The sequence below is a fragment of the Panthera pardus genome, unplaced genomic scaffold (genome assembly GCF_024362965.1).
Source record: "Panthera pardus isolate Hobbes unplaced genomic scaffold, ASM2436296v1 HiC_scaffold_13, whole genome shotgun sequence".
NCBI classification, from domain to species: domain Eukaryota; kingdom Metazoa; phylum Chordata; class Mammalia; order Carnivora; family Felidae; genus Panthera; species Panthera pardus.
In genome coordinates this window covers 41276693-41301804 of record NW_026526688.1, presented here as the reverse complement: position 1 = coordinate 41301804, position 25112 = coordinate 41276693, and the positions used below count along the sequence as shown (strand labels likewise).

General features: G+C 50.1%; 1 protein-coding gene across 22 annotated transcripts in view; it reads right to left on the bottom strand.

The window, feature by feature from the left end:
• ANK1 (ankyrin 1) overlaps positions 1-25112 on the bottom strand; it is a 219338-nt gene that overhangs the window by 43012 nt on the left and 151214 nt on the right. For 9 of the 22 annotated variants that reach the window (XM_053901029.1, XM_053901036.1, XM_053901025.1 and 6 more), the window contains exons 10-30: positions 23098-23295; positions 21605-21703; positions 21101-21199; positions 20475-20573; positions 18756-18953; positions 18100-18198; positions 17521-17622; positions 13654-13851; positions 11290-11388; positions 11068-11166; positions 10726-10824; positions 9506-9598; positions 8999-9071; positions 7919-7942; positions 6957-7050; positions 5434-5512; positions 3332-3429; positions 3007-3231; positions 1575-1729; positions 1062-1273; positions 272-476 (exon numbers count right to left, since the gene is read on the bottom strand). In XM_053901029.1, the coding sequence (XP_053757004.1) occupies positions 272-476; positions 1062-1273; positions 1575-1729; positions 3007-3231; positions 3332-3429; positions 5434-5512; positions 6957-7050; positions 7919-7942; positions 8999-9071; positions 9506-9598; positions 10726-10824; positions 11068-11166; positions 11290-11388; positions 13654-13851; positions 17521-17622; positions 18100-18198; positions 18756-18953; positions 20475-20573; positions 21101-21199; positions 21605-21703; positions 23098-23295 (2647 nt within the window). The remainder of the gene's footprint in view (positions 1-271; positions 477-1061; positions 1274-1574; positions 1730-3006; positions 3232-3331; positions 3430-5433; positions 5513-6956; positions 7051-7918; positions 7943-8998; positions 9072-9505; positions 9599-10725; positions 10825-11067; positions 11167-11289; positions 11389-13653; positions 13852-17520; positions 17623-18099; positions 18199-18755; positions 18954-20474; positions 20574-21100; positions 21200-21604; positions 21704-23097; positions 23296-25112) is intronic. The other 13 variants (XM_053901039.1, XM_053901041.1, XM_053901044.1 and 10 more) reach the window with 3 other exon arrangements.

Sequence of the window (25112 nt, the reverse complement as noted above, 5' to 3'; positions counted from 1 at the left end):
ACGGCTTGCCGAGCTGCCAAGGGCTGGGCATGAAAGGGCAGAGATGGGCACATCTGTGTGGCCCTGAGCACATCTCTTCTCTCACACCCTCCCCCTCCTCGAGCTATTCCATGGAGGCTCTAGTCAGACAGACTGCCCCTCCCTCCCTTCAAAGAGCACATCGCCTAGGGAAGCCGAAGCAAGGTGATGGCCGGCTTCCCCTTCTGTCTCTCCTTCATGTGGCCAGAAGGAGCTGCTGCTGCCCAGAAGATGGGACAGGGGCACCTCTCACCAGTGACACTGCAGAGTAGGCGCAGGCTGGTGGTGTCCCCCTCCCCGCTGTCCCTCGGGTTGTCTGTCCAGGAAGGAGGGAGTGGGATCCGAAGGCCAATGGGGCGATAGAACTTCCGGCGCCGTGGCTCCACGGTGACGATGGGGCTGAACGTGGCCTGGTTGCCCAGGAGTTTGGTGACAAGCTCATCTGGTACAGGCTGGGCCTGCAAGGTAGCAAAGGCAGGCACTGAGCCTCCAGCAGCAGGGGGGGCTTGTTCATGAGGGCCAGCACATCCCCAGAGGGAGAGCAGGCTGTTTATACAGAAGGCAAAGGCTCCCAGGGGGTGCAGCGGTCCTTCCACTGTTGCACCACACAGATCTGTTTTGCTGGGCATGGAGCCCATCCTGGGGCTGATATCACTGCTCAGCTCTCTTTCCGGAGCCCTTTCTCCCCATCTCCTGCTGCTCCCATTCCGTGGATGGCACCACCCTTGCTCACCATTAGTTACCTCTCCAGGATGCCCCGTGGAATTCTCTCACATCGAGCATGCGAGCATGCTGGCGTTGTGGTTTAATGCGTAATCTGGGGCTTTCTGCAACTTACCAGGGAGCGCGCCCGCCCTACCCCATTCACCCGACTTCTGAGCTTTAAGGTCACAACTCTAACTGGGATTTTAAGGCATTGGACAAAAGTGGGGGATGTGCTGGGGAAGTCTTCCTGGGGGCCTTGAATTCCTCCCACCTTCCATAAACTGAGTTGGACGGGCGGGGGGGGGGGAGCAACTAGTGAGGAGGGAGGGCTGTGTCACCTGCAGAGCCAGCTTCACTCTCTTGGTGACAGCGTTTTCTGGGAACGTTGCCTGCACCAGGGGGACCAGCTTGCTCTTCAGAAAGCCCCCTTCAGGGCCGATGGTGTCGTAGTCCTGGCAGAGCCGTGACATGATCACGAAGTACAAGGGGAAGTCGGTGGTGATGATGCGGCAGACCCTCTTCTTCTCCAGCTCCTCCAGACTCCCCAGCTCTGTAATCACATGGCAAGATGCCACCCACCCCAGTCATGCCGTCGTGCCAGATGCAGGCTCAACCACTGTGTCCCCAGAACCTCCTCATCCCTGGCTCCCGATGTTTGTCCCCTCCCCAGGCACCTAGCAGCACCCCTCAGGTGCCCCAGGCACCTGGGACTGGACCTGATGGGGCCATCCCCGGTCTCTCTGGCTTTCCCAAACTCCAGGAGGTCCTAACAACCCACCCAAAATTGCAAGTTCAAGTCCCACCTTCCAGAAGGAGGGCACCCTGCTCTGGGATCCCTGGGGCTCAGTTACCTTCATCCATCCCGTTGAGGATCTGATCCAGGTAGCTTTCTCCATAGCGGCTCTTGTGTTCCTTCCACACGGAGCCGTTTTCACTGCGCAGCACCACGAGTTCACGGTCTCCACGGCCTTGGGAGGCAAAGTGGGGGATCTCCACGATCACAGGGCTGAGGGGACAGAGCAGATGGTGGGCAAGGTGTGTAGATGTGGGCGTGGGTGCCTGTGGGCGGGTGGCTGTGCACGGGGAGGAAAGAACAGGGAAAGGGGGGGCAGTCGGTCCCTGCTGGGAGAAAGATGGGATCCTGTAGCCAGAGTGAGGCCCCACCTTGGGGCAGGTCCGGATGGGAAACAGACCCTCCTTGAGTTCCTGAGACGCTCCGAGGGTCCCTCACTCACTGCCAGGCCCCGGAGGAACAGTAAGCACAGGACCCAATCTCACCTCACAGGGGGATCTCCTGCCATGGCCATGTAGTGGACGCTCAGCTGAGTAACCCAGCCCTTGGACCTGATCCCGAGAACCTGCCAGCCATTCCTAGATATCCCTAGGCAGGGGACCAAGCCTTAGCTTTCTCCTCTATCCAATGATGATAAAGCCACTTCCTTCAGAGGGAGGCTTTGATGACTACATTTAAAAAGGAAAATCGGGGCGCCTGGGTGGCTCAGTCGGTTGAGCGTCCGACTTTGGCTCAGGTCATGATCTTGCGGTTCATGAGTTCAAGCCCCGCATTGGGCTCTGTGCTGACAGCTCAGAGCCTGGAGCCTGCTTCGGATTCTGTCTTCCTCTCTCTCTGCCCCTCCCCCACTCATGCTCCATCTCTCTCTGTCTCTCAAAAATGAATAAACATTAAAAAACTAAAAAAAAAAAAAAGGAAAATCAACACAAAAGCACTCTGCAGGCTGCTTTCCAGGGGTGGATGGAAGCTCAGAGGTGGGGACAGGCAGGGGACAAAGGCAAGAAGGCTGGGCCTCCCTGGACACACCTGTCCCAACAAAGCTCAGGTAGAACCCCACTCTGCTTCAGTCTCAAGCCCACTAATCTTGTCCTTGGGGGCAATGCTGTAGGGCTGTCTTTTAGAAATACCATTTTAAAGCTTAAATAATTCAGCCCTTGAAGGCCCCAAGGTAGCCAGCCCAGTCTTTTCAGTCCCCTTCTCTAGTATCATACAAGATTTGAGAGGAGTAAGCTCCACCCTGGGGCTGTGGACTCCTTAGTGTATCTGGGAGACAGGGACTAAAAGTTCCTGGTTCTGTTACTCTGTCAGGACAGCAGACAAACAAGATTGCATGGGGCTCTGGGACTTGGCATTTCCTCTTCCCTGTGGCTGGGGTGGTTCTGGGTAGTTGCTGCTGAGGTGGCAGCGATGGACCATCAGGGGCAGAGGCAGGGGCAGGGGCAGAGGCAGGTTAAGGACACGTGTCGCATCCCATGTGAGTGACTTCTCACCTTAAGAACTGGGCCCCAGCGGGTCCCAGCGCGATGATCCTGCTGGCAAGGCCCTCCTCCTCGGCCAGTGGGGGCGGCGTGCTCAGCTTCTGGGGCTTGACCAGGCGGCAGGTGATACGAGTAGGGGCGGCACATGTCCGGGGCGGGATCACCACCCTCAGGCCATTGTGACGGCTCCCCCTCATGGAGCCTCCCCGGGCATCCACCATGAAGCTCACCAAAAACCTAAGGCACAGGCAGATCCATGTTGGGCTTCTATACGCCTTCTCTGAGACAGGGAGAGTGAGACTCACGCCCATAACCCGTGAGTCACCTGGTCACTCACCCTGTGTGGACGGGGCTGGCCACTGGGCTGATGTTGTCTGAGGTCTCTGTGGCCGGGCTGCTGGGGATGAGTGAGTCTTCATCATACTCCTTAGACGCCTGAGAAGGAGAGAAAGGCCAATTGTCCCAGCACTTCCTGGGCCACAGGAGCTAGTCTTGGCCAGGTTGGTGTCGTTCTGGGCTGGGGAGGCTCAGGAGCGTCTCGTTGCCAGAAAGCAAGTGACCCAAATCCTGCACACTCACTACTGACCCTTTCTGGACAAGGCTTTTCTGGAGTCTAAAAGGAGGCATAGATTTCTTCCTACCATCATGGCTGCTCCTTGGCTCCTTTTAGGCCCAACATCCACCGCACAAACTGCAGACCTACCCGCTCTTTCCTCCAGCCCTTCTCCAGTGTGAAACCTCTGCTCTAGGGAGCTCAGTTTTCGCAGACTTGGTACTGGAACCCTGCACCATCACCTACTAGCTGCTTAGCTCTGGGCCAGCGACTCGTCCTGCGGGTATCTGAGGTACAGGAGGTGAACGGGGTACACCCTAACCTTGGGGGACTTCCTTCCTCATCTGCAAAAGGGATGGTCCTTGCCCCTCAATGACACTATAGCTGCGGAGCCATGGGGCTGCCTCCCATGGGGCGTTGCATATCACAAGCACTCATGAAAGCCAGCAGGGTCTGAATCTGGGTTTACTCCCAAGTCCCCTCTTGCTCCCATGGGTCCTGACACCCCTGTCCTTCTCCTTCACTGGCCTGCTCCACCCACCGTCACACCTTGCCTCCTACATGAAGCTTTCCCACTACTCTAATCCAGAAGGCTTCACACAACATGATCTGGGGGGGACATTGATTCTTTCCGCAATCTGTGAGAACTGGCTTCACATATCTGAGCCCACCCTTCCCAGCTGGCCCGTCTGCTCTTAGGGGTCAGGCTTGGGTCTCACAGTCCTCCTACAGGGCTCACAGTAAGAACCCAGGAATGCCCACTGTCTTGAGTGCATGACTTAAGCAAGGAGCTGAAGAGAATGGGTTGGTCAAGGAACAACAGGACACAGGTTGACGCAGTGACTTTCTCATTGTTGTTGGCAGCATCCAGGGAATATGCCACATCTGTACCAGGACCATATTTCACCATATCTCCCAAAGGCCTCCCAGTGAGTGACTCCAGTATCACAGCACTAGCATGGATGGCTGATTGGACAACTTCACAGCTGGCTTGTCCCTGCATGCCACCCTTGGGGTCCAGGGCTATGGCTGCTGCTTTCAGACATCTAGCCCTTTGGTGGCAGAGGAAAAGACCAGCCTTAGCTGGAAAACAGGCCAGGCCCAGTTCAGTTATCAGGCCTCAGGGCAATCATTTCCAACCTGCAAACATCACACTGCTTTTTATCCTAGAAAATCTCATTCCCTTGGTGGCGGTAGTGGTGGTGGTGGTGGGGGAGGGGGGTGCCAGATAGCATAAAATTAAATTAAGGAGAATTAACTTGTTTGAAACCATCCCACCATTTTTTGGGACAAATTCAGATGGCACCCAGGGAAGCCACAAAATAGGGGACTATGATGAGCAAGAGTACCGCCTGGGAACAGCTCTCTCTGACATCCCTTTCTGTGTTGGTATTTTAACTTCTTGATAATCCCTTGAGGAAGGGGAGGCAGAAACTGTCCCCATCTCTAACGGATGTGAAATAAAGGAGTTCGGTGACTGGGCCCGCAGCTCAACCTCAGCTCCCTCTCCAGCACTGTGACCCACTGTCCCGGGCACGCAGAGAGCCTGTGCACAGGGAGTGTGGCCATGAGGACATGGACTTTGGAGCCAGAATTTCTGGCGTCAGGTCTCAGCCTCATTTGTGACTGGACGGACTAGCATAATGGTATTTCACACACCCTTGGGCTCTCTGAGACTTGTATCATTAATATCTGGGATAATAAGAACTCTAGCAGCACAGGGGACTGCAAAGTACATGTGGAAGCCTGGATTGAAGGGCTTGGTAAATGCTACAGGCATTTAATTCTTAGTTCCTATCATACTGTGGATCATTTCAAAACCATCGTTGTCCCAGGGGTACCCACTCTCTGCAGATGGGAACAAAAAAACAAAAGGTGCTTCTTACCTGTTCTGGCTCCTCAGATCTAATCAACACTGTCTCAGGTGTGACACATGGGATCCTGGGGATGGCTGGAGATTCCACCCTAGACACCCAGAACATGGGGAAATCAGAGGGATGATCCTTCTAAATAGCCCCTGGCTGCCATGGGAGGCCTAATGAAACACCTCCGTACCCCCATAATAACCTAACCTACCTGCCCCCCTTGCCACAACCCGACATGCACATCACACAAGCAATACAACTCAGCGTCACACACTGACCAGCCTCTTCCCCTCACCTCAAAGCCTTTCCTCGGGTCCAGCTGTCCTTCACAAGCCAGGTGAAGGGGCTGCCTCCCACATGAAGCCTTCCCTCACACTTACCACCCGCTTCTCAGCCTCGGAGCCCTTGTTGATCGGATCCTCGCTCTGGCCTTAACATCTTATCCTGTACTGCTCTGTGACCTCTTGGGGTGTGTGTGTGTGTGTGTGTGTGTGTGTGTGTGTGTGTGTGAGTTTTAATTTTTTTAAATGTTTATGTATCTTTGAGACAGAGATACAGAGAGAGACATAGAGAGTATGAGGTGGGGAGGGGCAGAGAGAGAGAGAGAGAGAGAGAGAGGGAGACATAGAAGGGAGACATAGAATCTGAAACAGGCTCCAGGCTCTGAGTTGTCAGCACAGAGCCCTACGCGGGGCTCAAACTCAGGAACGATGAGATCATGACCTGAGCCAAAGTTGGATGCTAACTGACTGAGCCACCCAGGCACCCCCTGGAGTGTGTTTTGATCCCACCAAATAAATTGGTAGGTTCTTTATGAGGGGCCAAGTCTTGTACTTCTTTCTAACTGATATGCAGTAAATAGTAATGATTTTGAGTTTGGAGATTCATATCTTATACAGTGAATACTCACTGGTGAAATACCCTTGGGCCTTCACTTCCTGCTGTTCCACTGCCCTGTTTTGAATGAGCCCTGGGACTAAGATGGCACATGTTTGTCTTTTCAGAAACCCTGAGGACTAGGTGTTTCTACAAAGTTGTCACGTTTAGATTTATTCACCAAATCTCTCTGTGTGCTGATGTACCCACATGGGAATAATTCACAGCACCCCAAGGTGGTGGGGGGAGGAATGTGTTGCAGGCAGACACAAACCCTTTGTGGGTTTCTCTAAGGTGCCGTGCTGGCAGACAGCCATGGTCAGTGCATGAGCTCAGCTTGGCAACAGTTGTTAATGTGAATCTTCCTCAGTGGACTTTTCTGGTGAGAAGCTGGGAGTGCAGGAGAGGGAGGGGCTGTGAGGAGGAGACAGAGAGGGAGCAGGGACACTGGCAGAGGCAGAGAGAGGCCCCTGTGACCCCGCCTGGCGGTCAGGGGACAGGGCTCACTGATCCTAAAGTACCGGGCCCACAGTCCAGCCAACCAGCACTCTCTCCCTGTCCGCAGCACACGCTCTGCCTGGCCTTCTTGTGACTTTTCCCTGCTGGGGAACCCCTCCACCCTGAGCTCCGGGGCCCGCCTGCCCATCCACGGTGTGCACGCTCCTTACACTTGGTCTAGCTTCGGCACAAAATCCAGCAGCTCCTTCTCTTCATCGATATCCCTGGAATCCTGTTTCTCAGCCTTGGAGACGAGTTCTTCCCCTGAAACCACACAAGTCTACATGAGTGACAGGATGGAGGTTTCCTCTTTCTATTTAAGAAGTGCTTTCCTGCTCCTCCTCTCAATGCTGGCCCCCGAGGGGCAGAGCAAGGCCCTTGCTGCTCCAAGGGGACCACTAACAATGTCTTGGGCCAGCCCCGTTCCGTTCCTCCAGCCCGGTGGCACAGAGCAAGCCAGCCAGCTCCCAACAGCTTAGTCTATACCAGCCTTTGCAGAAGACAAAAAATACAGCCAGAAGAGACTTCTTTGGCCTGAACAAGCTCCACTTCAAAACAGCTCTTGCTGGGGACACAGACGCCAAAGAAAAGAGTTATTTCTGTCCTTTGCCACACCACACACTATGGAAGAGTAAACTATAATGGGACTGAGCCCATTCATTTTGAAGGGCTCTAGCGTTTTTTTATAATCATTGCAGCTGAAACCTTATTATTTCCTAAGTCCATTACAAAGTGGTTCAAACTGTCTGCAGCCCCGACTGCCTCTTTGTTTCTCTTTCCTTGCTTGAACCGAGCGGGAGCCCTCGACCTTGCGGTGTCATTTACTGTCACTTAGCAGTGAGCATCTTGGCTCTGTGATCTGGAGCTGACAGAATGGAATAACAACAGCTCATGCAGTTATGATCACAAACACAGTGGCATGGGCACAGACACGGAAATGGACAGGCAGGAGCTACCTGCCCAGGCGTGGATCTTATGGGTGTAAATCTCCTGTTATAGTGAAGCTCCTGGCTCCAGATTGTTAGCCATTGGAGGAGGGTGGAAAGCAGGAATGGATTAGTGAGAGCTGGGATTGCTTAGGGTGAAATGCACTCGTGAGAAAGGACCACAGGGAACAGAAAGTGTTTCATACCCATGATAGTTATATGAGCAGTTCCTGGAAAGCAAAGAAGAGCCAAGTTTAAGAAAGGGCAGGATAAATTTAAAGAAAAAAACCAAACACTTATTTAGGGGCACCTGGGTGGCTCAGTCGGTTGAGCATCTGACTTAGGCTCAGGTCATGTTCTCACAGCTCGTGAGTTTGAGCCCCACATTGGGCTCTGTGCTGACAGCTCAGAGCCTGGAGCCTGCTTCCGATTCTGTGTCTTCCTCTCTCTCTGCCCCTAACCCACTCGCATTCTGTCTCTGTCTCTCTCAAAAATAAATAAACATTAAAAAAAATTAAAAAAAAAAAAAAAAAGAAAGGGCAGGACTGAAGTCAGTTAATGCAAGAGGCATATTATTAACGGGGACACAAAGGAGCTTTAATCACCTCGCTGACATGGTTAAGACACCAGGGACTAGAGAGATAATCCAGACCAATCCCGTGATTTTACATCACAAGGGCTCCCCTCAGACCTAAGTGAGGAGATAGGCTTATGTGGGGCAGGAAATATACTACAAACACTCCCTGGCTCACAGAAGTTGAAACTATAGTGATTTCATAATAATGGTTGCACCCCAAAACTTACTGACCCACTATGTGGTCAGAAGAGTAGCTTAATTAAAAAAAAAATTCTTACAGATTTTAAATAAACAGCTTGTTATTTGTTCAAAGCACAGGAAAGTATCAGGCAGAATTTTATTGCAGTTCTCAACAGCTCTGAGAGTTGATCTGAGTAGAATCATACTCCATGTATAATGGACAGACACACATATATTTAGGAAAGTTCAAGGCATTTTGTATTTTAACTCTGAGACGTAGGTTTTTTTCCTGTTCCTAAAATTACACTAAAGGAATATTTTTGATAATGGAAAACATCATTAAAAAGCAGTTCTCTCTGACTTTGATACAGCCCCGCAGAACACGTGTGTGCATGTGTGTGTCTGTGTGCAAGAAGGGCCCTTGAATGCACTATGGCAGGTGCCAGGAGGCACCCAGGGACAGAGGGCTCCCAGGTGTGCTCCCTTCGGACTGACTTTCCCCAGACTTTTTGTTAATCCCAGACGTTACCTTCATCTTCAGAGACATCCAGGATCTCATCTACCGTCTCAGGGAAACTCAACCGGTGCTTGTCACTGGCTAACTAAAAGAAAAAGCAGAGAATTCAACTCAAATAGAACAGTAGGCCCTTTCACAGATTCAGCAGGAAGGAGGTGGGAAAGAAGGTTTGTCTTAAAGGAAGAGAATCAAAGCTGAGAGGCCCTTCCGCCTGAAAGCTGTCTGGCAAGGGGATAAACAGGAAATGCCAGCTTCCTATTGCTATGTCTCCGCCCCCCACCCAGCTTGCTATTTGCCCCCTTAGGTCTGGGCACAGCCCTAACTCTTTTCACCACTAGGTGGCAGTACAACTCCGCCTGATAGAGGAGAACACCCTCTTCCTGTGGCCCCAGCCGGCCACGGGTGCTGTGCTTCCTATCCCGTCCCAGAATGTGCTCCTCTTCCCATAGTAACCCATAGGGGCGCCCTGTCAGGCTGTGTGTATCTGGAGTGGATGGTGCAGCAGAGAAGCCGACATACCACAAAACTGGTTTCATCCGTGACAACCTTGAGCACGTCTGTTACAGAGATGTAGCCTAAGCGCTTGGCTATTGCCAGAGGTGTGGTTCCATTCTGGGAAAATTAGCAGAGACAGAGTGAGATCAGATAAGGGAATGGCATCTGGGGGGAAAGCACTGCCCCCTTTATGTAGACCAAGCTCACATTCTAATTGTTTAGAAGAGTGTAGGTGGGCACACTGCACCTCAGAGCCCAGAGCAAGACCCCCGCACACTTGTGAGCCCAGACAGGTGTTAGGAACAATGCTTGCAAAGATGGGGTACGGGAGAGAGAAGGGCAGTGATACTTTAAGTCTGTAGCACCGAATGTGGGAGTTTGGAAATGAGAACAGGGGAAATCTTGCCAGGACAAGTCAAGAACTGCCAAGAGGGAACCAAACCAACTGGAAGGAATGGGTCAGGAAGGCACCATATGCAATTTTGGAAGAGGAAAGTGGAGGGCAGTGCTGCTCACAACACCAGTTCTTTGGGTATCCGTGACTGAGTGCTAAAATAATCAAAATAATGTATACATACTTCAGTTAACTGTTTAGGCCAATTAGAAATCACAAATCACCACCAGAAACAGGGGAGGGGCATATTTTCTACTCTGAAGAGACAGAGCTAAGTGGAAGTAAAGTGATATTGAGGCTTTATTTTCTTTTAAGTTCTCCAGTCCCAGGGATGTGTTCTGGGCCCCATACACATTCAGCTCCAACCAGTTATAGGTTTAGCAGCCACATCTACAAAGGTCCAGATGCCTTCAGAGCTGGAAGCAGCCATGGAGAAAATCTAGGAAAACCTGCCCATCGTCAAATGAGGAAGCCCCTACTCAGGATTGAGCATATTGCTCAAGACAACCCCGAAGCCCTGAAACATCATGAACCACCCAAGACATTTGGTTTTGCTACTTGTACTATTACTAAAAGTGGCGTCACACATGCACAGAGAGAGTTTCAACAGCACTATTTAAACGAAGGTAAAGAGGGAGGGTAAATGATATTTAGAGGATAACCTAGAGTTCACCAGAAAGAGAAATCAATCACAGCACCCATGCCCTGGGCTACTGACGCAGCTGTGACTTTATGGTCCAGGCCCCAGATGTGCAGCAAGGGTAGACTGAGCCTCTGTGGTGAATAGGGGTCTCACGGGACTGCCCATCGGGACCACTTCTCCAAAATTGGGAAACTGGTGGGTACTTACCGAGCTGACCTCGTTTGGGGAAGCACCATTTTTGAGAAGCAGTGTCACGATGTCTGTATGTCCCTGTTGGGCCGCCTGGTGCAAGGGACTGTATCCTTGCTGTAAAGCAAGGTAACATTTTGGCAGGATTAACTAGCTATGAGAGAGAGAGAACTACCCACATATTATAGAGCCTGGCTTCTATGTGCAAGACAAAAAAGGCATTTTCCCCATTTCCGCCTCTAGGGTCAAAGCTTAAAATTGTGGCACAGCCCCAAGTGCCCCAGGGTTAACTCTGACTGCACCCTAATTTGGCACCTAAGAAGTGATAGTATAGAAGTCAGCTCTCAAGTGTTCCTGTACCTTCGTCTTGGCATTGACGTCTGCCTGGTGCTGTAGCAGAAACTTTACCAGCTTGATATTTCCATAATGACTGGCCACGTGGAGTGGGGTATAACCCATCTGAAAAGCAAGAGGTGAGAATGGGTAAGCAGCAGGGCTTCGGGGCAGGGCTAGGGGTGCACATAGGGGAGAAGGGTGGGGAAGCCCACATGGGCAGAAGCACAAACTAACTGCCTGCCTTACCCGGGTGGTGGCATCCACCATGACACCGTGTTTGATCAGCACATCTGCCACTGGAACGTGGCCTTCTTGTGCTACCAGATGGAGGGGGGTGAGTCCGCTCTGGAAGGAAACAGAAGTTCATCATCTTGTAGCCAATAAAGATTTTCAAGCCACAGAGAAAGAGCACTGGGGTTTGGGAGCCCAACCTAGCTGTGTAGCCACCGAACAGGTGTGTGACCTTGGACAAAGCTCTTCCAGCTCTGGGCCTCTATCCTTATCTGAAAAATGAGGTGGCTTAACTAAAGTAGAGGTTAACAATGTTTTCTGCTAAGGGCCAGATGGTCAGTATTTTAGGCTTATGTCTCTGTCACAGCTTCCCAACTCTGTCAGTTATAGTGAGAAAGCAACTATGGCCAACATGGAAACAAACGGACATGGCTGTGTTCCAATAAAACTTAATTTACACCAACAAGTGGTGGGCCAGTTTTGGCCCATGGGCCGTAGTTTGCTGACCTGTGAACTAGAGAAACTTTATGGAACTTTCCACTTATAACATTCCCTATTTCCATAATTTGGGACAAGCTTCAGAGTCCTTATCTAGACCTATCTAGACCCTAAACCTATCTGGTTTCCTTATCTGGAAAATAGGGGTTATCACTGACATATCTTGAGGGCAAAGTAAGGTTGAGATAACACTGATGAAAACATGCTGGAAAGCATGACGTGCCACTTCAGTGTAGCATGTTATTAGCACCTCACAGCCCGTGCCGCACTGTCGAAGGATGGATGATCCTACAGGGACCGAAAGCACCATATTCTTGGAGTTCTTAGCACAGCTTTCTCAGGACAGTGATGCGCTGGAGGGGTCATCCCATATGCGCACACTCACACAAAAATGCCAGGAAAGTCTTCTCTCCCCTCTCCCCTACTCAATATGCTTTGCTAACTGTGGGACCCACAGAGCTGTGATTCCTCTGCAGCCAGAGGCAGGGGGGCAGGGCCTGTCCCCTCTCCAGGGACTCCACTTGTCCTCCTCTGCCTTCTGCACTTCCCAGCAGGCTGCCCAGAGGCCCAGGAGCAGTAACCCTCCCAGCAAGGCCTGAGCAGGTGGGCGGGTGGGGCGGTGGCGAGTACAGGCTGTGACATGGAGAGGTCCTACGTCCGTCACAAGCCTCCAGGCGCTCGCCTGATTCTTAGGATAACACAGTAATTTGCCCCATGTAGTGCCATGTGGATGAGTGAGGATGACTCCAGTACTGAGAATCGCCACCACCCTATGGCTCCTCACAGAGCCTGCTTGAAATGGCACAAGGCAGAAACCAAGAATCCACTCAGTATAATGGTCCTGCCCTAACAGGTCCCTCCTGGGGATCACTTGTCCACACCTGTGCAAAAAAGAACCAATGGATCTTTTAACAAATCTGTTTATCCTTAAAATGCTTGCCTTTCTGAAACTGTTCCTTTATCATCTAAAGGAGTGGCTCTTTGTATTGATTTCACTATATGAAACATCCAGAATATGCAAATTCAGAGACCGTAGATTAGTGATTGCCGGGGACTGAGATATTTGGGGGAAATGGGAAGTGGCCACTAATAGGTATAAGGCTTCTTTTGGGGTGATGAGAATGTTCTGGAAATTAGATAGTGGTGATGGTGGCCCAATTCTGTACATATACTAAAAACCACTGAATAGTACAGTTCAAAAGGCTGAATTTTATTGTATGTAAATTGTATTTCAATAAAACTACGATTTTTAAAAAATAAGTGATTCTTGGTCTTTCTTGGGTCATGTGTTCCTTTGAGAAGCTCCTTTGAGAACTACGAAGACTTCACCTAGAAATACACTCATATGCCCATCCTCTCAAAATGCTGTCTACAATCTTGGAAGGACCCAGATTCTTCCACCAATAGCCTGGATGGAGAACTGCTAGTTTAACGTACGGGTGGGCATTTAAAAATATTCTCCCACAGAAAACGAATGTTTAGTACCAAATTACTTACTACATTCCTGAATGTAGACACTGGCCTATATTTGGGAAAGTGTACTGTGGATTTTAATATTGATCTTTTTGCAGATTCTTGAGTTAATCTATCTAGAAAAGGCTTTGGTGTCAGGGAGGCTCAGGGTCATGCAACCCTGGGAACAAGCAACTTTTCTGAATCTGTTTATTCATTTATAAAACTGAGATAAAACCTACACAGGGCTGTGGCAAGGATTACATGCTCATGCATGGGCACGTGCACACACACACACACACACAGACACACACCTAAACTCAGTGCCTGAGCACCCAGCAAGTACTCCATATTCAGAAAGAATATCTACGTAGTTACCACTAAAACATTACCGCGACTACAGGGTAAATCTGGAGAAGCCATATTTACCTTGTTCCCCAGATTGCCATTGGCTTGTTTCGAAAGTAGCAGAGCCACCATCTCTGCGTGACCCTCTTGGGCGGCCAGGTGAAGGGGTGTCACACCTTGCACCGACTCTGCATTTGCTGACCCCCCATACTGCAGCAGGCTGCGGGCCACCTCAATCTGGTTCTGCTTGGCAGCAATGTGCAGAGGGGTGTAGCCATTCTGAAACAGAAGAAGCCACCCGGAGCCCAGTTACAAGAATGCTGAGTTGACAATATGAACACATGCCTTAGATTTTAAATCCTCTGAGGGAGAGTTAGGCCAGGTTCTTGGCCTGCCGGACACTCAGCGACACTCAGGGAGCAGAGCTGGTGTCACCAAGGAGAGTGATTTAAGTCAACAAACAAACCAACCAAATCCCTTTGATTTGGAGCCCCCCCACCCCCACCCCCAGCCAGCATGACAAAGTGCTCTGCTGGAGGTGCTCTGTCACCACAAAAGCCAGCAGCTCGCAGAAGAACTAGAAAGCTAGGTAAATAAATGAAAGGCTCCTGTCTGTTACCCCCACCCTCCCCGGGCTTGTGGGCTGAGGCAGGGGGTGGAAGAAGGGTCAAGCCCAGCAAGGAACTTGTGGACAGTGAGGCAAGTCCTCTTTCCACGTGAACTAGCTGTGTGACTGGGGGCAAGATATTCAATGTCTGTGAGACATCCTTTTATATTTTTTGAAGCCGTTTAAAGTGGATAATAACATCTAACTTGTTCTTTTCTCACAGCTGTTGGATGGAGCAAGTGCCTTATCCTGCTGCAGACAGCTGACAGCCTACTTTGGTCATCACTGTTAGAAACCACTTTCACCTACATTATCCTTTGTACAGCAAACAAGGCAGGCATTTTTATTATTGTCTCATTTTGTGGCTTAAAGAAGTTAATTCTCGGCAAGGTTAAGGGCCTTATCTAATGTCACCTAGTAAATGAACAACAGATAACCCAAGCTGGCCTTCAGACTCCAGATCCCAGGTCCTTTCATCTGGAACATTGCTTCTCAAACCACAGTGTGTACACAAAGCACTCGGGATCTTGTTAAAATGTGTACTCTGACTCAGAAGTTCTTGGCATGCCCCAAATTCTGCATTTCTAACAAGTTTCCAGATGATGCTGATGCTGCTGGTCCAGGGACCACACTTTGAGTAGCAAGGCCTCCACACATTCAGGACTAAAAGAGATGCCAGGCCTCAGGGCCTCTGAGCAGGACCCATGACTTCCTAGCACATGCCCGCCAGTCCCGGAGCAGATGGCATAAGACATACGGTTTCCCCACCTTGGCCAGCATTCCTCTGTCTCTCCCAGAGATCTGAACCTCCCCGCCAGCCACTGCCTTACTGTGGAAACCAACATTTCTGATTCTGCCAGGATCACTGATCAGGAAAAGGAAAGAGGAAAAAAGGGGGCTGACAATATAGTAACATTCCAGGGTCCTAACATTGGAGGACAAGGAAAGAGCCATTAGGAAGGTGGATATCGTGGGGAAAATGAGAAGTTGTAATTTACCCAGAGAATTAAATTGAATAAAAAGATTCAATTCAATTGAATAATTATGTAAGATAATTCACTTCTGGGTTCCTTTTTAAAAAAATATGTTATGAGAATACATCCGCTTTAGGTTGTGTTCCCACAACAAGATCAACACTTTGATTATAATATTAATTAAACGAAACTCTTTTTGTGTTGTATCAACAGAAAGCAAAGAAAGAGGTGTGGTTTGCTAGATGGAGCTTGGGATCTGGAGCCATCCCACAGGAGATGGCTCTCTGTAAGGAGAGCCTCAGAGAACATCTGCTTCTCAGTGCCGTCCCCAGGATGGGTGGGATGACCTAACTGAGCACCCAGCCAGGGCCCGGGCCATAGCAGGTATTCACAGCAGGAAAGCAACGATTATTAGGAATTCCAATAGGTACAGGACAGTAACAGGGAAGTCGAAGTATACTCATGGCAGTCTAATCAGGAGTACGGGTCACCTGGGCAGCTGGGCACATCCATACTGGCAAACACAGCACCCTGTCCTCGCAAAGGGCACATGCACTTTGGCAGCAACTCAGGCCAGGTGATCCCTGGTTCAACCCGACGTACAAGGGCAGCTGGCAGTCTCGGAACAGAGACTACCCCTCTGGGCTTCCCAGAAAGCAGGACTAAGGGGGATGAATTACCTTCTGTAGGTGACAAGGACAAGGGGCAGCTAGGTGGAGTGTTTAGGGAGGGGTATGTGCTACGGAAAGGTCTTTTTTTCCCAAGGAAATGAGCTCATCCAAAAGAATGCACACTGGAGAGAAATCTGCCTAAATGTTAAAACAACATTAGCATCAAAATGAGAAGGGGGAGGGTTTGGTTTGGGTGCAGAGAGATTTGCATGTGAAATTCTACAAAATTGCCAGACTACTTGGGAAACTATTTTTTGCCATGGAAACAAACCCCATCTGTACAAGGTTTGTGCTTGGATAAGGCTCTCTTTAAATACCATGAACCTGGCTCCAATTTCTTTTATATAAGGAGGGGAGTGAGGAGGTGGGGAGTCCAGCTTTTTATTTTTAGAGGCAGGAGTAAGTCACATCTTAGCGGGGCCGCATGCTCTGTCTGCACAGTGACGTGGGCTCGCTACAACAGCGGCAGGGACAGGAGCCCAAGGAGACAGAGGTGTCTGGGAGACGCTGTGTCTCCAGGGAAGGGAGGCTGTAAAATTCAGATGAGCATCCATTCTGAGGAGGGAAGACAAACTGAGGCCTGCACGGATTTTCCCGGACTCGGCTCTGTTCCCACTGCAGTCAGCAGGTGTCAGCTATAATCACACACCAACCCGCCCTGGTGGCTCCCTCTGCCGTGGCTCCCTCCACCGTGGCAGCGCTGAGCCTCCTGCCGCGTGGCTGAGCATCGGGCGGGGCGTGCTCTCTCAGAAATGGTCCTGTTTTCCGAGTCCTGGCTGCCCTATCAGTGAGCAACCTGATAGGTTTGTTTGTCCTTTGTAGCAGAGCCCTGCCCCTCCCCCCACTCATCTCCCCTCCTCCCCTGCGTGGCCATCAGCCCCCTCCCCTCACAGACAAACACTGTGCACCCTCTGGTCCCACACCAGGCAGCCTGTCCCCGAAAATGATCCTCACTTCCAGCTTTATCCCTCCACCTTGCACTGCCTGCCCCCACCCCCAGTCTGATCTTACATAAGCGAGCCGGCTCAGCTTCCCTCACTTGGTTCCCTCGAGAGGCCGTGAACCTGCCACTCTGAGCAGCATGTTTCAGGGGCCGGCACTCTGGACTTATGTCCACCATGTAACATACCTGGGTGTGCCTTGTTAAAACACCACCATCTCCAAGTCTGAACTCCTGAGAGAAATACATTTGGGGGTGACTATTCACGTCCGAAACAGGTCCCTTCCTTCAAGGTTATGACAGCTTCACCCTCAGCCCTAAATATTTTGCCAGGTGTGGCCATTGTGCTGCCAGCACCAAATGGAGTGAGAACCTGACAAGGCTCACCGCTCCTGGAGATTCCTGGACATGCTGACTTGTGACCACCAGCTGACAAAACTCAGTTGACACACAGCACTTTGGGGAACACATTTGTTGTGTAAAACGAATCCCACCTCTGTGAGGGAACCTGTGGCTGAGAAGTGTTACCCATTTTCCACCCCACTCCTGATCTCCAAATAGTAGCAATTACCGCAGGTAACATTTGTGTAAGTGAGGTGAGATTTCAGAGGTAAAAATAAAAGCAAAACACGAAAACCCTCCAGCTGCTCCTGGAACAGCCCTTCCTGAAGGAGAGGCAGGCAGCCTGCCTTCTAGAGGCCCAGGCTCTGAGGTCTGGGGCCAGGGCTCCCAGTATATGGACCCAGGCAGGCTTACCCAAGCGGGGCTGTGTGGGGAGCCGCCCCGGGGAAGCAGCAGCCTGACGATGTCCAGGTGGTTGTGATGGACGGCCACGTGCAGAGGGGTCAAGCCATTCTGCTGGGGGCAAGATGGACAAAGAGAACAGCCTTCACTCAACTGGCTTTCTACTAGTGATCCCTTTAGCTACAAGAGGTGCCATTTTGGGATGTGTATCACTTCTCTTACAGAGTTACAATCTGGTTAAAAGGTCATTCCAAAGCCAGTCTTGATCTGAAGTCACCCGAGAGCATAACCAGCCAGACCCGGGGCTACCCCTCCCTCCCTCCTACCCTCCCCCCGTTCCTGCAGGGCCTGGTGGACAGTACAATTAACGCACTCGCTCAGAGGAGGCCACCAGGTTTTCCTGAGGGGACAAGGCCTTTGTCAGAAAGACAGTCTTTCCAAAACCCCTTCCCCCAAGATGGCGGCCCATTCAAAAGATGGACACAATAGGCATTCCCAAGTAGCAAAGTTTATCCTTTGCTCTGGCCTCTCAGGTGAGAGAGGGGCGGGGGGGGGGGTGGGGGGGGGCGCGGTGGTGGAGTTCAAACTCACTTTTCCAGCAGCATTTGGATGTGCGTCCCGTTCCAGCAGCACCTCGGCCACCCTAACCTTCCCATACTTGGCAGCCACATGGAGAGGGGTAAATCCTTTCTGAGGAGAAACACAGGCTGTCCGAACCAGGGGGCATCAGAGCTGTCTCCCCCCCACCCTCCAGAGAAAGGGCCCATGGCAAAGGAGGTATCCCGCCTTAACTGGAAACGCTGATCAAATAAAGGACACAGCAATTTCTGATCCTTTCAAGAGGCCAAGGCCCCAGAAATTAGCAGGCTTCCTCTGATTGCACCTGCACCTCTCGTGATGGAGCATAAAACCACCTTGTGCTGTTATTCGACTACTAGCAAGTTGAGGGCAGGGGTTGAGCCTTAGCCCTTCTTGTATTCCAGAACCAGATTTGTCCAGACCAAACAGCTATTTCATGATAAAGGGATGAAGGCTGGGTGGGTGGATGAGAAACTACAGTTTACCACCTTTCTGGGGAAGGATGACACATCAGGCTCACAGATGGCAGCCAGGCTGGGGGTGCTGGTCCTCCCGGCTGCTTTCAGCATCATCAAGGCAACACAGAGGAACAGGAGGGAACGCCCAGCCCACACCCCAGGCCCGCTGTAGCCAGCTGCCTCCAGAGAACAGGAGGAGGAAGGCTGTACCTTGGTCATGCATGCCTGGGATGCTTCCTTTTCCAGGAGGGCCAGGACCGTCTCCACATGGCCCTCTCGGGCTGCAATGTGCAGGGGGGTGTGCCCAGCGGTCGTGGCCAGGTTGGGATTGGCGTTATTTTCCAGCAGGAGCTTCACCATGTTTGTGTGGCCAATGCGAGCTGCACAGTGAAGTGGGGTCTGGTCATCCTGGAACCCAAAGTGAAACCAAAGAACAGGGAAGTCTTCTTAATCCAACTTCTCACTTTACAGAGAAGGAAGGTGAGACTCAGAGGGGGTAAGTGACTTTCTCAAGGCCACACAGCTAGTATGATGAAGAGCTGGGATTCAAATCAAGTCTCTGAGTTACAGAAATAAATATGCTCTCTTGTGGACTCCTCACAACTACCCTTCAACTTAGCTGTTATTTCTATTGAATTGCCCAAAGGCTCAGCCTTCCCATCTGTAAAATGGGAACAGTAATATCTACCTCTTGGGCTATGGCGAGGATCAAGCAGGTAGTGCCTAGAAAATGTTTTGCACAGTGTTTGGCACAAAACACGCACTCAGTATGTTGTATTTGTTCTTACCATCTTCCAAGTCATGTCTGAGTGGATGTTTGCCTTTCTGTTTGAAAGGGGTCATGGGAAAGTCTAAATGGCTGAAGGGGAAAGATGACTTTCTTTTCCCACCCCTGTTCCTCCTCCTCCCCTGATACTGAAGGGGTTCAAGGGTGAGGTCTCTGTGCTCTTGGGCCCATTTGGGAGACTCCTCGTGTGGCCCAAGCACAAACCACTGTTCCAACTGTAAACACAGCTGCTGTCTTCTGGGATGTAGGCAAGCCCCATCTCGGTCAAAGCCAATCACCTTGCAAATTCAGTAGCAATTCTTTCTCTCATTCAGCTGATTCCTTGAGAATACCTTTTACAACAAGGAGGAACCTTCCATTTTTAGATCAAGTAATTCGGACTGATTCTTATTGGCAACATAGTCTCCAAAAAGTTGCTTCTCGGGGTGCCTGGGTGGTTCAGTCGGTTAAGTGTCCGACTTCAGCTCAGGTCATGATCTCATGGTTTGGGAGAGTTTGAGTTGGGCTCTGCGCTGACAGCTTGGAGCCTGGAGCCTGATTCAGATTCTGTGTCTCCCTCTCTCTCTGCCCCTCCCCCACTTGTGCGCGCGCGCTCTCTCTCTCTCTCTCTCTCAAAATTAAATAAGTAAACATTTTTAAAAAGTTGTTTCTTTTCTTACGCCACAACTGTCACCAACATGAAACTCTTTCAGCCCAAAAAACTCTGCAACCTAGCCATGTTCTTTAGACTTTCATTATCCTAAAGAAACATAGATCTGGTTCAGTCGGTTGAGAGTCTGATTCTTGATTTCAGCTCAGGTCATGATCTCACAGTTTGTGGGATCGAGCTCCATGTCGGGCTCTGTGTGTAGACCCTGCTTGGGATTCTCTCTCCCTCTCTCTCTGCTCCTCCATGCACTCCCTCTCTTTCTCTCTCTCAAAATAAATAAATAAACATTTTTTTAAAAAGAAAAAGAAACATAGGTCTGGTCTTCTCAGAACCCCTGCAAAGCAGAATCTGAGCAGTTAGCACAGACAATGTGGGAATGACAAGGAGTCTTTGTGCCACAAGCAGTACAGCCAGGCCTCTAACAAGGATGGATTTCTCTTCAATGCGCTTGAATTACTTACATTCCAGAATCCTTCCCACCTCCAAAACTCACCTTGGCCTTGGCATTGACTTTGGCTTTGTTCTGGAGCAAATATTTGGCCACTTCCGTGTGCCCGGCTCTGGCTGCCATGTGCAGTGGGGTCTCCACTTTCTGTAAAATAACAGAGTTATAGAAATGTTCATACGTGCTGAGTTTCCAAAAGGACACATGCACGGTTCCAAAATGACAGCCTGGAGTAACTTGGTGGCCTTTTGTCCAAAGGTGGAGTTGCCCCAGCAAGCAGCTCCGTTGGCCTTTAGCCTGCTGATGACTGGTGTGTGTGTGTGTGTGTGTGTGTGTGTGTGTGTGTGTGTGTATGTATGTGTATGTGTGTTTTCTAGGTATAATTGAAGGTAAACCCCAGAGCTAATGAATGTTAAAAATTATAAATGTATTTCCAGATAACACAGAAGTTCCCAAATTACTGCCTAACATAAAATTCCTAGGACTTACAGATGTGTGATAAATTTAATTGGGAACGCATCAATATACACACATGTTCTTCCCAAATCTAAAGTCTCTCCTATTCTGAGAATTCTAGCTCTGTTCCCAGAGAGGAGATCTTAGGATCACTAGCTAAGCTCCTCTCTGAGCTCTCGGTCCAGAGGAAAGAACCCTTGCCCTCCCCATGGGCTTACCACGTTGGAGACATTGGGTGATGCCCCCCGCTGCAAGAGGTTCTTCACGATGGGCAGGTGCCCCATGAAGGAGGCCACATGGAGAGGTGTCAAGCCAGACTGGAACACACAAGAGAGGAATGAGAACAGAGGAGCCTTTTCTGCTCCTACAAAGAAGAGAGCCAGATGAATCTAATGCTTTCTTGCTTCTAGGTGCTCCAGAATGGTTTTCCAAGAAAGGGGAGTTAAATGAGATGGGTTTGCTTCCAGGAAAATGACTGGCAGGAGAAAAAATCACTGCAGGGTCATTCTGTCTGCTTTACAACTCAAAAAAAAAAAAAATTGTATCTGATCTTGGAAAGGTCCCTGAAATTCTACACATGTTCTCTTATTTGGTCACCCAACTGATCCCTTCAAGAAGCCCAGGCTTGTACACACATGTGGCTAAGAACAACGAGTCTCAAGACAGCTTCTGGATGAAGACCAGGGGCAGAGACCATGTGCCCATCTGCAGAATTCTCCTACCTCGGTGACAGCATCAATGGAAGCTCCCGTCTTCAGCAGCAGCTCCATGACACGGATGTGGTTCTTCTTGCAGGCGATATGCAAGGGGGTAAAGCCATTCTGCAGCCCCGCACATAGGGAGACAGACAAGCAGGAACTTACAACACTGGCCCAAGGAGCACCCAGACCACCCATCAGTGATTCCCAGTGGCCGGACCATCAGTGACTGTGAACCACGCAAGAGGCAGGCGTCTCTCGCCTTCTGCACCATGTATGTTCCTGAACAAGTTGTCTATCAACCCTTTTAAAAATTTTAATCATATTTTTGAATGCACAAAAAGAGCCTGCTGTTTAACGTTTCCTTAAGGGGAGACTGACAATAAAGAGTACTTTTGTGAAACAAATCATGTTCCCTCTCCCCTGAAACCACCAATCATTTTTAGTAAAGTGGATCTCCATATAGCAACTCTGCTGTAGATGTAAATTCCACAAGGGCATGGATTTTTATTGTTTGTTTTTGTTTGTTTTTTTCAGTGCTTTATTCTATTAGGCAGTGGTTCTCAAAGTGAGGGGAGGGGAGGGGACTTTGTCCCACCCACCCCAGGGACACTTGGCAACATCTAGAGACACTGCTGTTGTCACAACCAGAGGAGGAGGATATTCACATGTAGAGGGTGGGGGCCAAGGACACTGCCAAACATCCTACCAGGCACAAGCCAGTCCCCCACAACAAGGAATATCAGACCCAGAATGTCAATAGTGCTGAAACACAGAAATCCCCCAAGTACCCCCAAATAGTCCCTGGCATGTGGTAAAAGCTCCGTGACAGCTTTCTGAATGAATGAAGGGGCCATCCTTGTCAGACTGGAAGCTCTCCTGCCTTCTAAATTCTCCCCTCTGGGAGTGGGCAGAGAGGACATGGTGGTCAAGGCCATGCTCTGTGCAGAGTTCTGGCCCCACCAGATCCCTGATGCTGTGTCCTCAAAGTGCCAGGCCTGGGGAAAGAGGAAGAGGAGCCATAGTCCCAGGGGACAATTGGCTTTAGGCGAGAACTTTCACCAGCACTGTGAAAACTCTAAGTCCGTCAGCAGAGGAAGGATGTTTAGCTCAGCCCATTGCACTCACCCCGCCAAAGCAGGCAGTCTATAGGCAGTCTATTCCTCAGCATTGGGCTGTCTCAGATGGAGTGGCTCCCCCAACCCACATACATACCACAGACACGGCTTCTTAGCCAGATCTCTGGGGCTCAAACCCACCCCTGACCTCAGCCCGTCACCAGGGCCATGGTCATCAGGGTGCAGAAGGCGATACCCAGCTGAATGTGGCAGGGAGTGTGGGGGTTACCATCCTGCCTCCTGGGCCCTAGAAGGCACTGCCACTATCCAGACCCCAAATCTCAGGGGTACCTCCAGGCACCAACAGGTGCCCTTCTCACCAAGCTCAGCCACACAGTTCAGTCCCACCTGCCTCAGCCTTTGACCCTCTGGCACCCTCTCCAATAGCCTCCCACTCACCAGGGCTCTGGAATTTGGTTTGGCTCCTTTATCCAAAAGGACCTTGGCTACTCTGTGATGGCCGCAGTGGGCTGCCACATGGAGTGGGGTCAGGTGGTCCAGGGTGATGTCGTCTATCTCCGCGTTGTATTGCAACAGAAGTCGGACACAGTCAAGGTGGTCTCCCTGAGCCGCCATGTGAATTGGAGACAGGCCATTCTGGGAGAAGAGGGAAGAGAAGCAGTTGTAAAGGAAATGAACACAGAAATTCAAGGAGATAATTCCAACCTCATTCCTACTTCTTCCCTACACGATGCTTCCAGGCAGCTCCTAAGTGAGTTTGGTTCACTCTGGCCCCTGTGGTCATGCTGGTCTCTGACTACACTCTCCTTTCTACCTCATCAAATCCTCCAAGCCAGCTCCAGCCAGGCCCACCTCTCCCAGGAAGCCTTCCTTGACCACCCTAGACTTCTGTGGGCTTTTCTTACCTGTCACTCAGACCTTACTCATAGATTTGCTGAATTGTATCTATAACTAACTTACCAGGTGTGTGTATCTTCACTCCTTACTTATCAGCCTCTTAAGACCAGTGACTATGCTTCATATCTCTCATATGCCCCACAATCCTCATATATGCATGTAACACACATAGTGATCCTTAATTCAGGTGGTTAGGAACGAATGAATGAATGAATGAATGAGCACAACATGGAACTCGCATCTAAATCCCTCTGTTCTTTGCCCCTAACAAATCTGTATCACTTAAAAAACTTTGTTAAAGACTCTCATGGTTTCTTAGGTGGCAATCTATTTTAAAAAACATTAAAGACAGAGGAGCCTCTTCACTCATTCATTCACAGATTAATTCAACAAATATTTATTAAGGGATTAATGAGCACCAGGTATGGGTTAAGCGCCAAGGAAACAAAAGAGAACAGATATAATCCCTGGCCTAAAGAATTTTATAGTCTGTCAGGTAAAAGAGTGGAAACAGATACATTGTTGCTGTTCAGTGTGGTAACATCAGGAAAGGCAAGATCAAAGCACAGAGGTCCACAGCAGGGAGGATGGGGAGAGACGGCTTTCAGGAGGAGGTGGTCCTGAGCTAGGACTTGGCCAGGAAGACAAAAGGGGAAGAATCTGCCAGCGAAGGGAGCAGTGTGTGCTATACCACAGAGGCAGCCATCCTTGGGGAACTCAGGGAGCTCAATGCAGTTAAATCCCAAAGGAGGGCAAAGTGTGATGGGGGCTTGGAGCTGGGTGGGGGGCAGGCAGGAGTTGGATCATGACAATCCATGAGCTCAGGAGCTGGGATGTGAGCTCTAAGAAGAGGATTTTCAGCAAGGGAGATACACAATCAGGCTGCAGGACAGCTTGTATTTGTGTACTAGGTTGCCCTGTGTCACCTCAAAATCCACATGTTGGTGGCGCCAGGGTGGCTCAGTTGGTTGAATGGCCAACTCTTGATTTCAGGTCAGGTCATGATATCACATTTGTGAGATTGAGTTCTGTGTTGGACCCTGTGCTGAGCATGGAATCGGCTTGGGATTCTCTCTCTCTCTCTCTCTCTCAAAACAAATAAACTGAAAGAAAGAAAGAAAGAAAGAAAGAAAGAAAGAAAGAAAGAAAGAAAGAAAGAAAGAAAGAAAGAAAGAAAAAAAGAAAAGAAAAGAAAAGAAAAGAAAAGAAAAGAAAAGAAAAGAAAAGAAAAGAAAAGAAAAATCCACATGTTGAAGTCCTAACCCCAGGAGCTCAGAACATGATCTTATTTGGAAATTGGGTCATTGCAGATGTAGTTAGTTAAGATGAGGTCGTTAGTGTGGGCCCTGATCCAGTATGACTGGTGTCCTCCTAAAAGGGGGAAATTTGCACACAGCCCCTCACACAGAGAGAGAATGCCTCTGAAGGCAGAGATCAGGGCAATGCATCTACAAGCCAAGGAATGCCAAAGACTGTGAGCAACCACGGGAAACCAGGAGACAGGCCTGGAACAGATTCCCCTTCACAGCTCCCAAAGGTACCAGCCCTGCTGACAC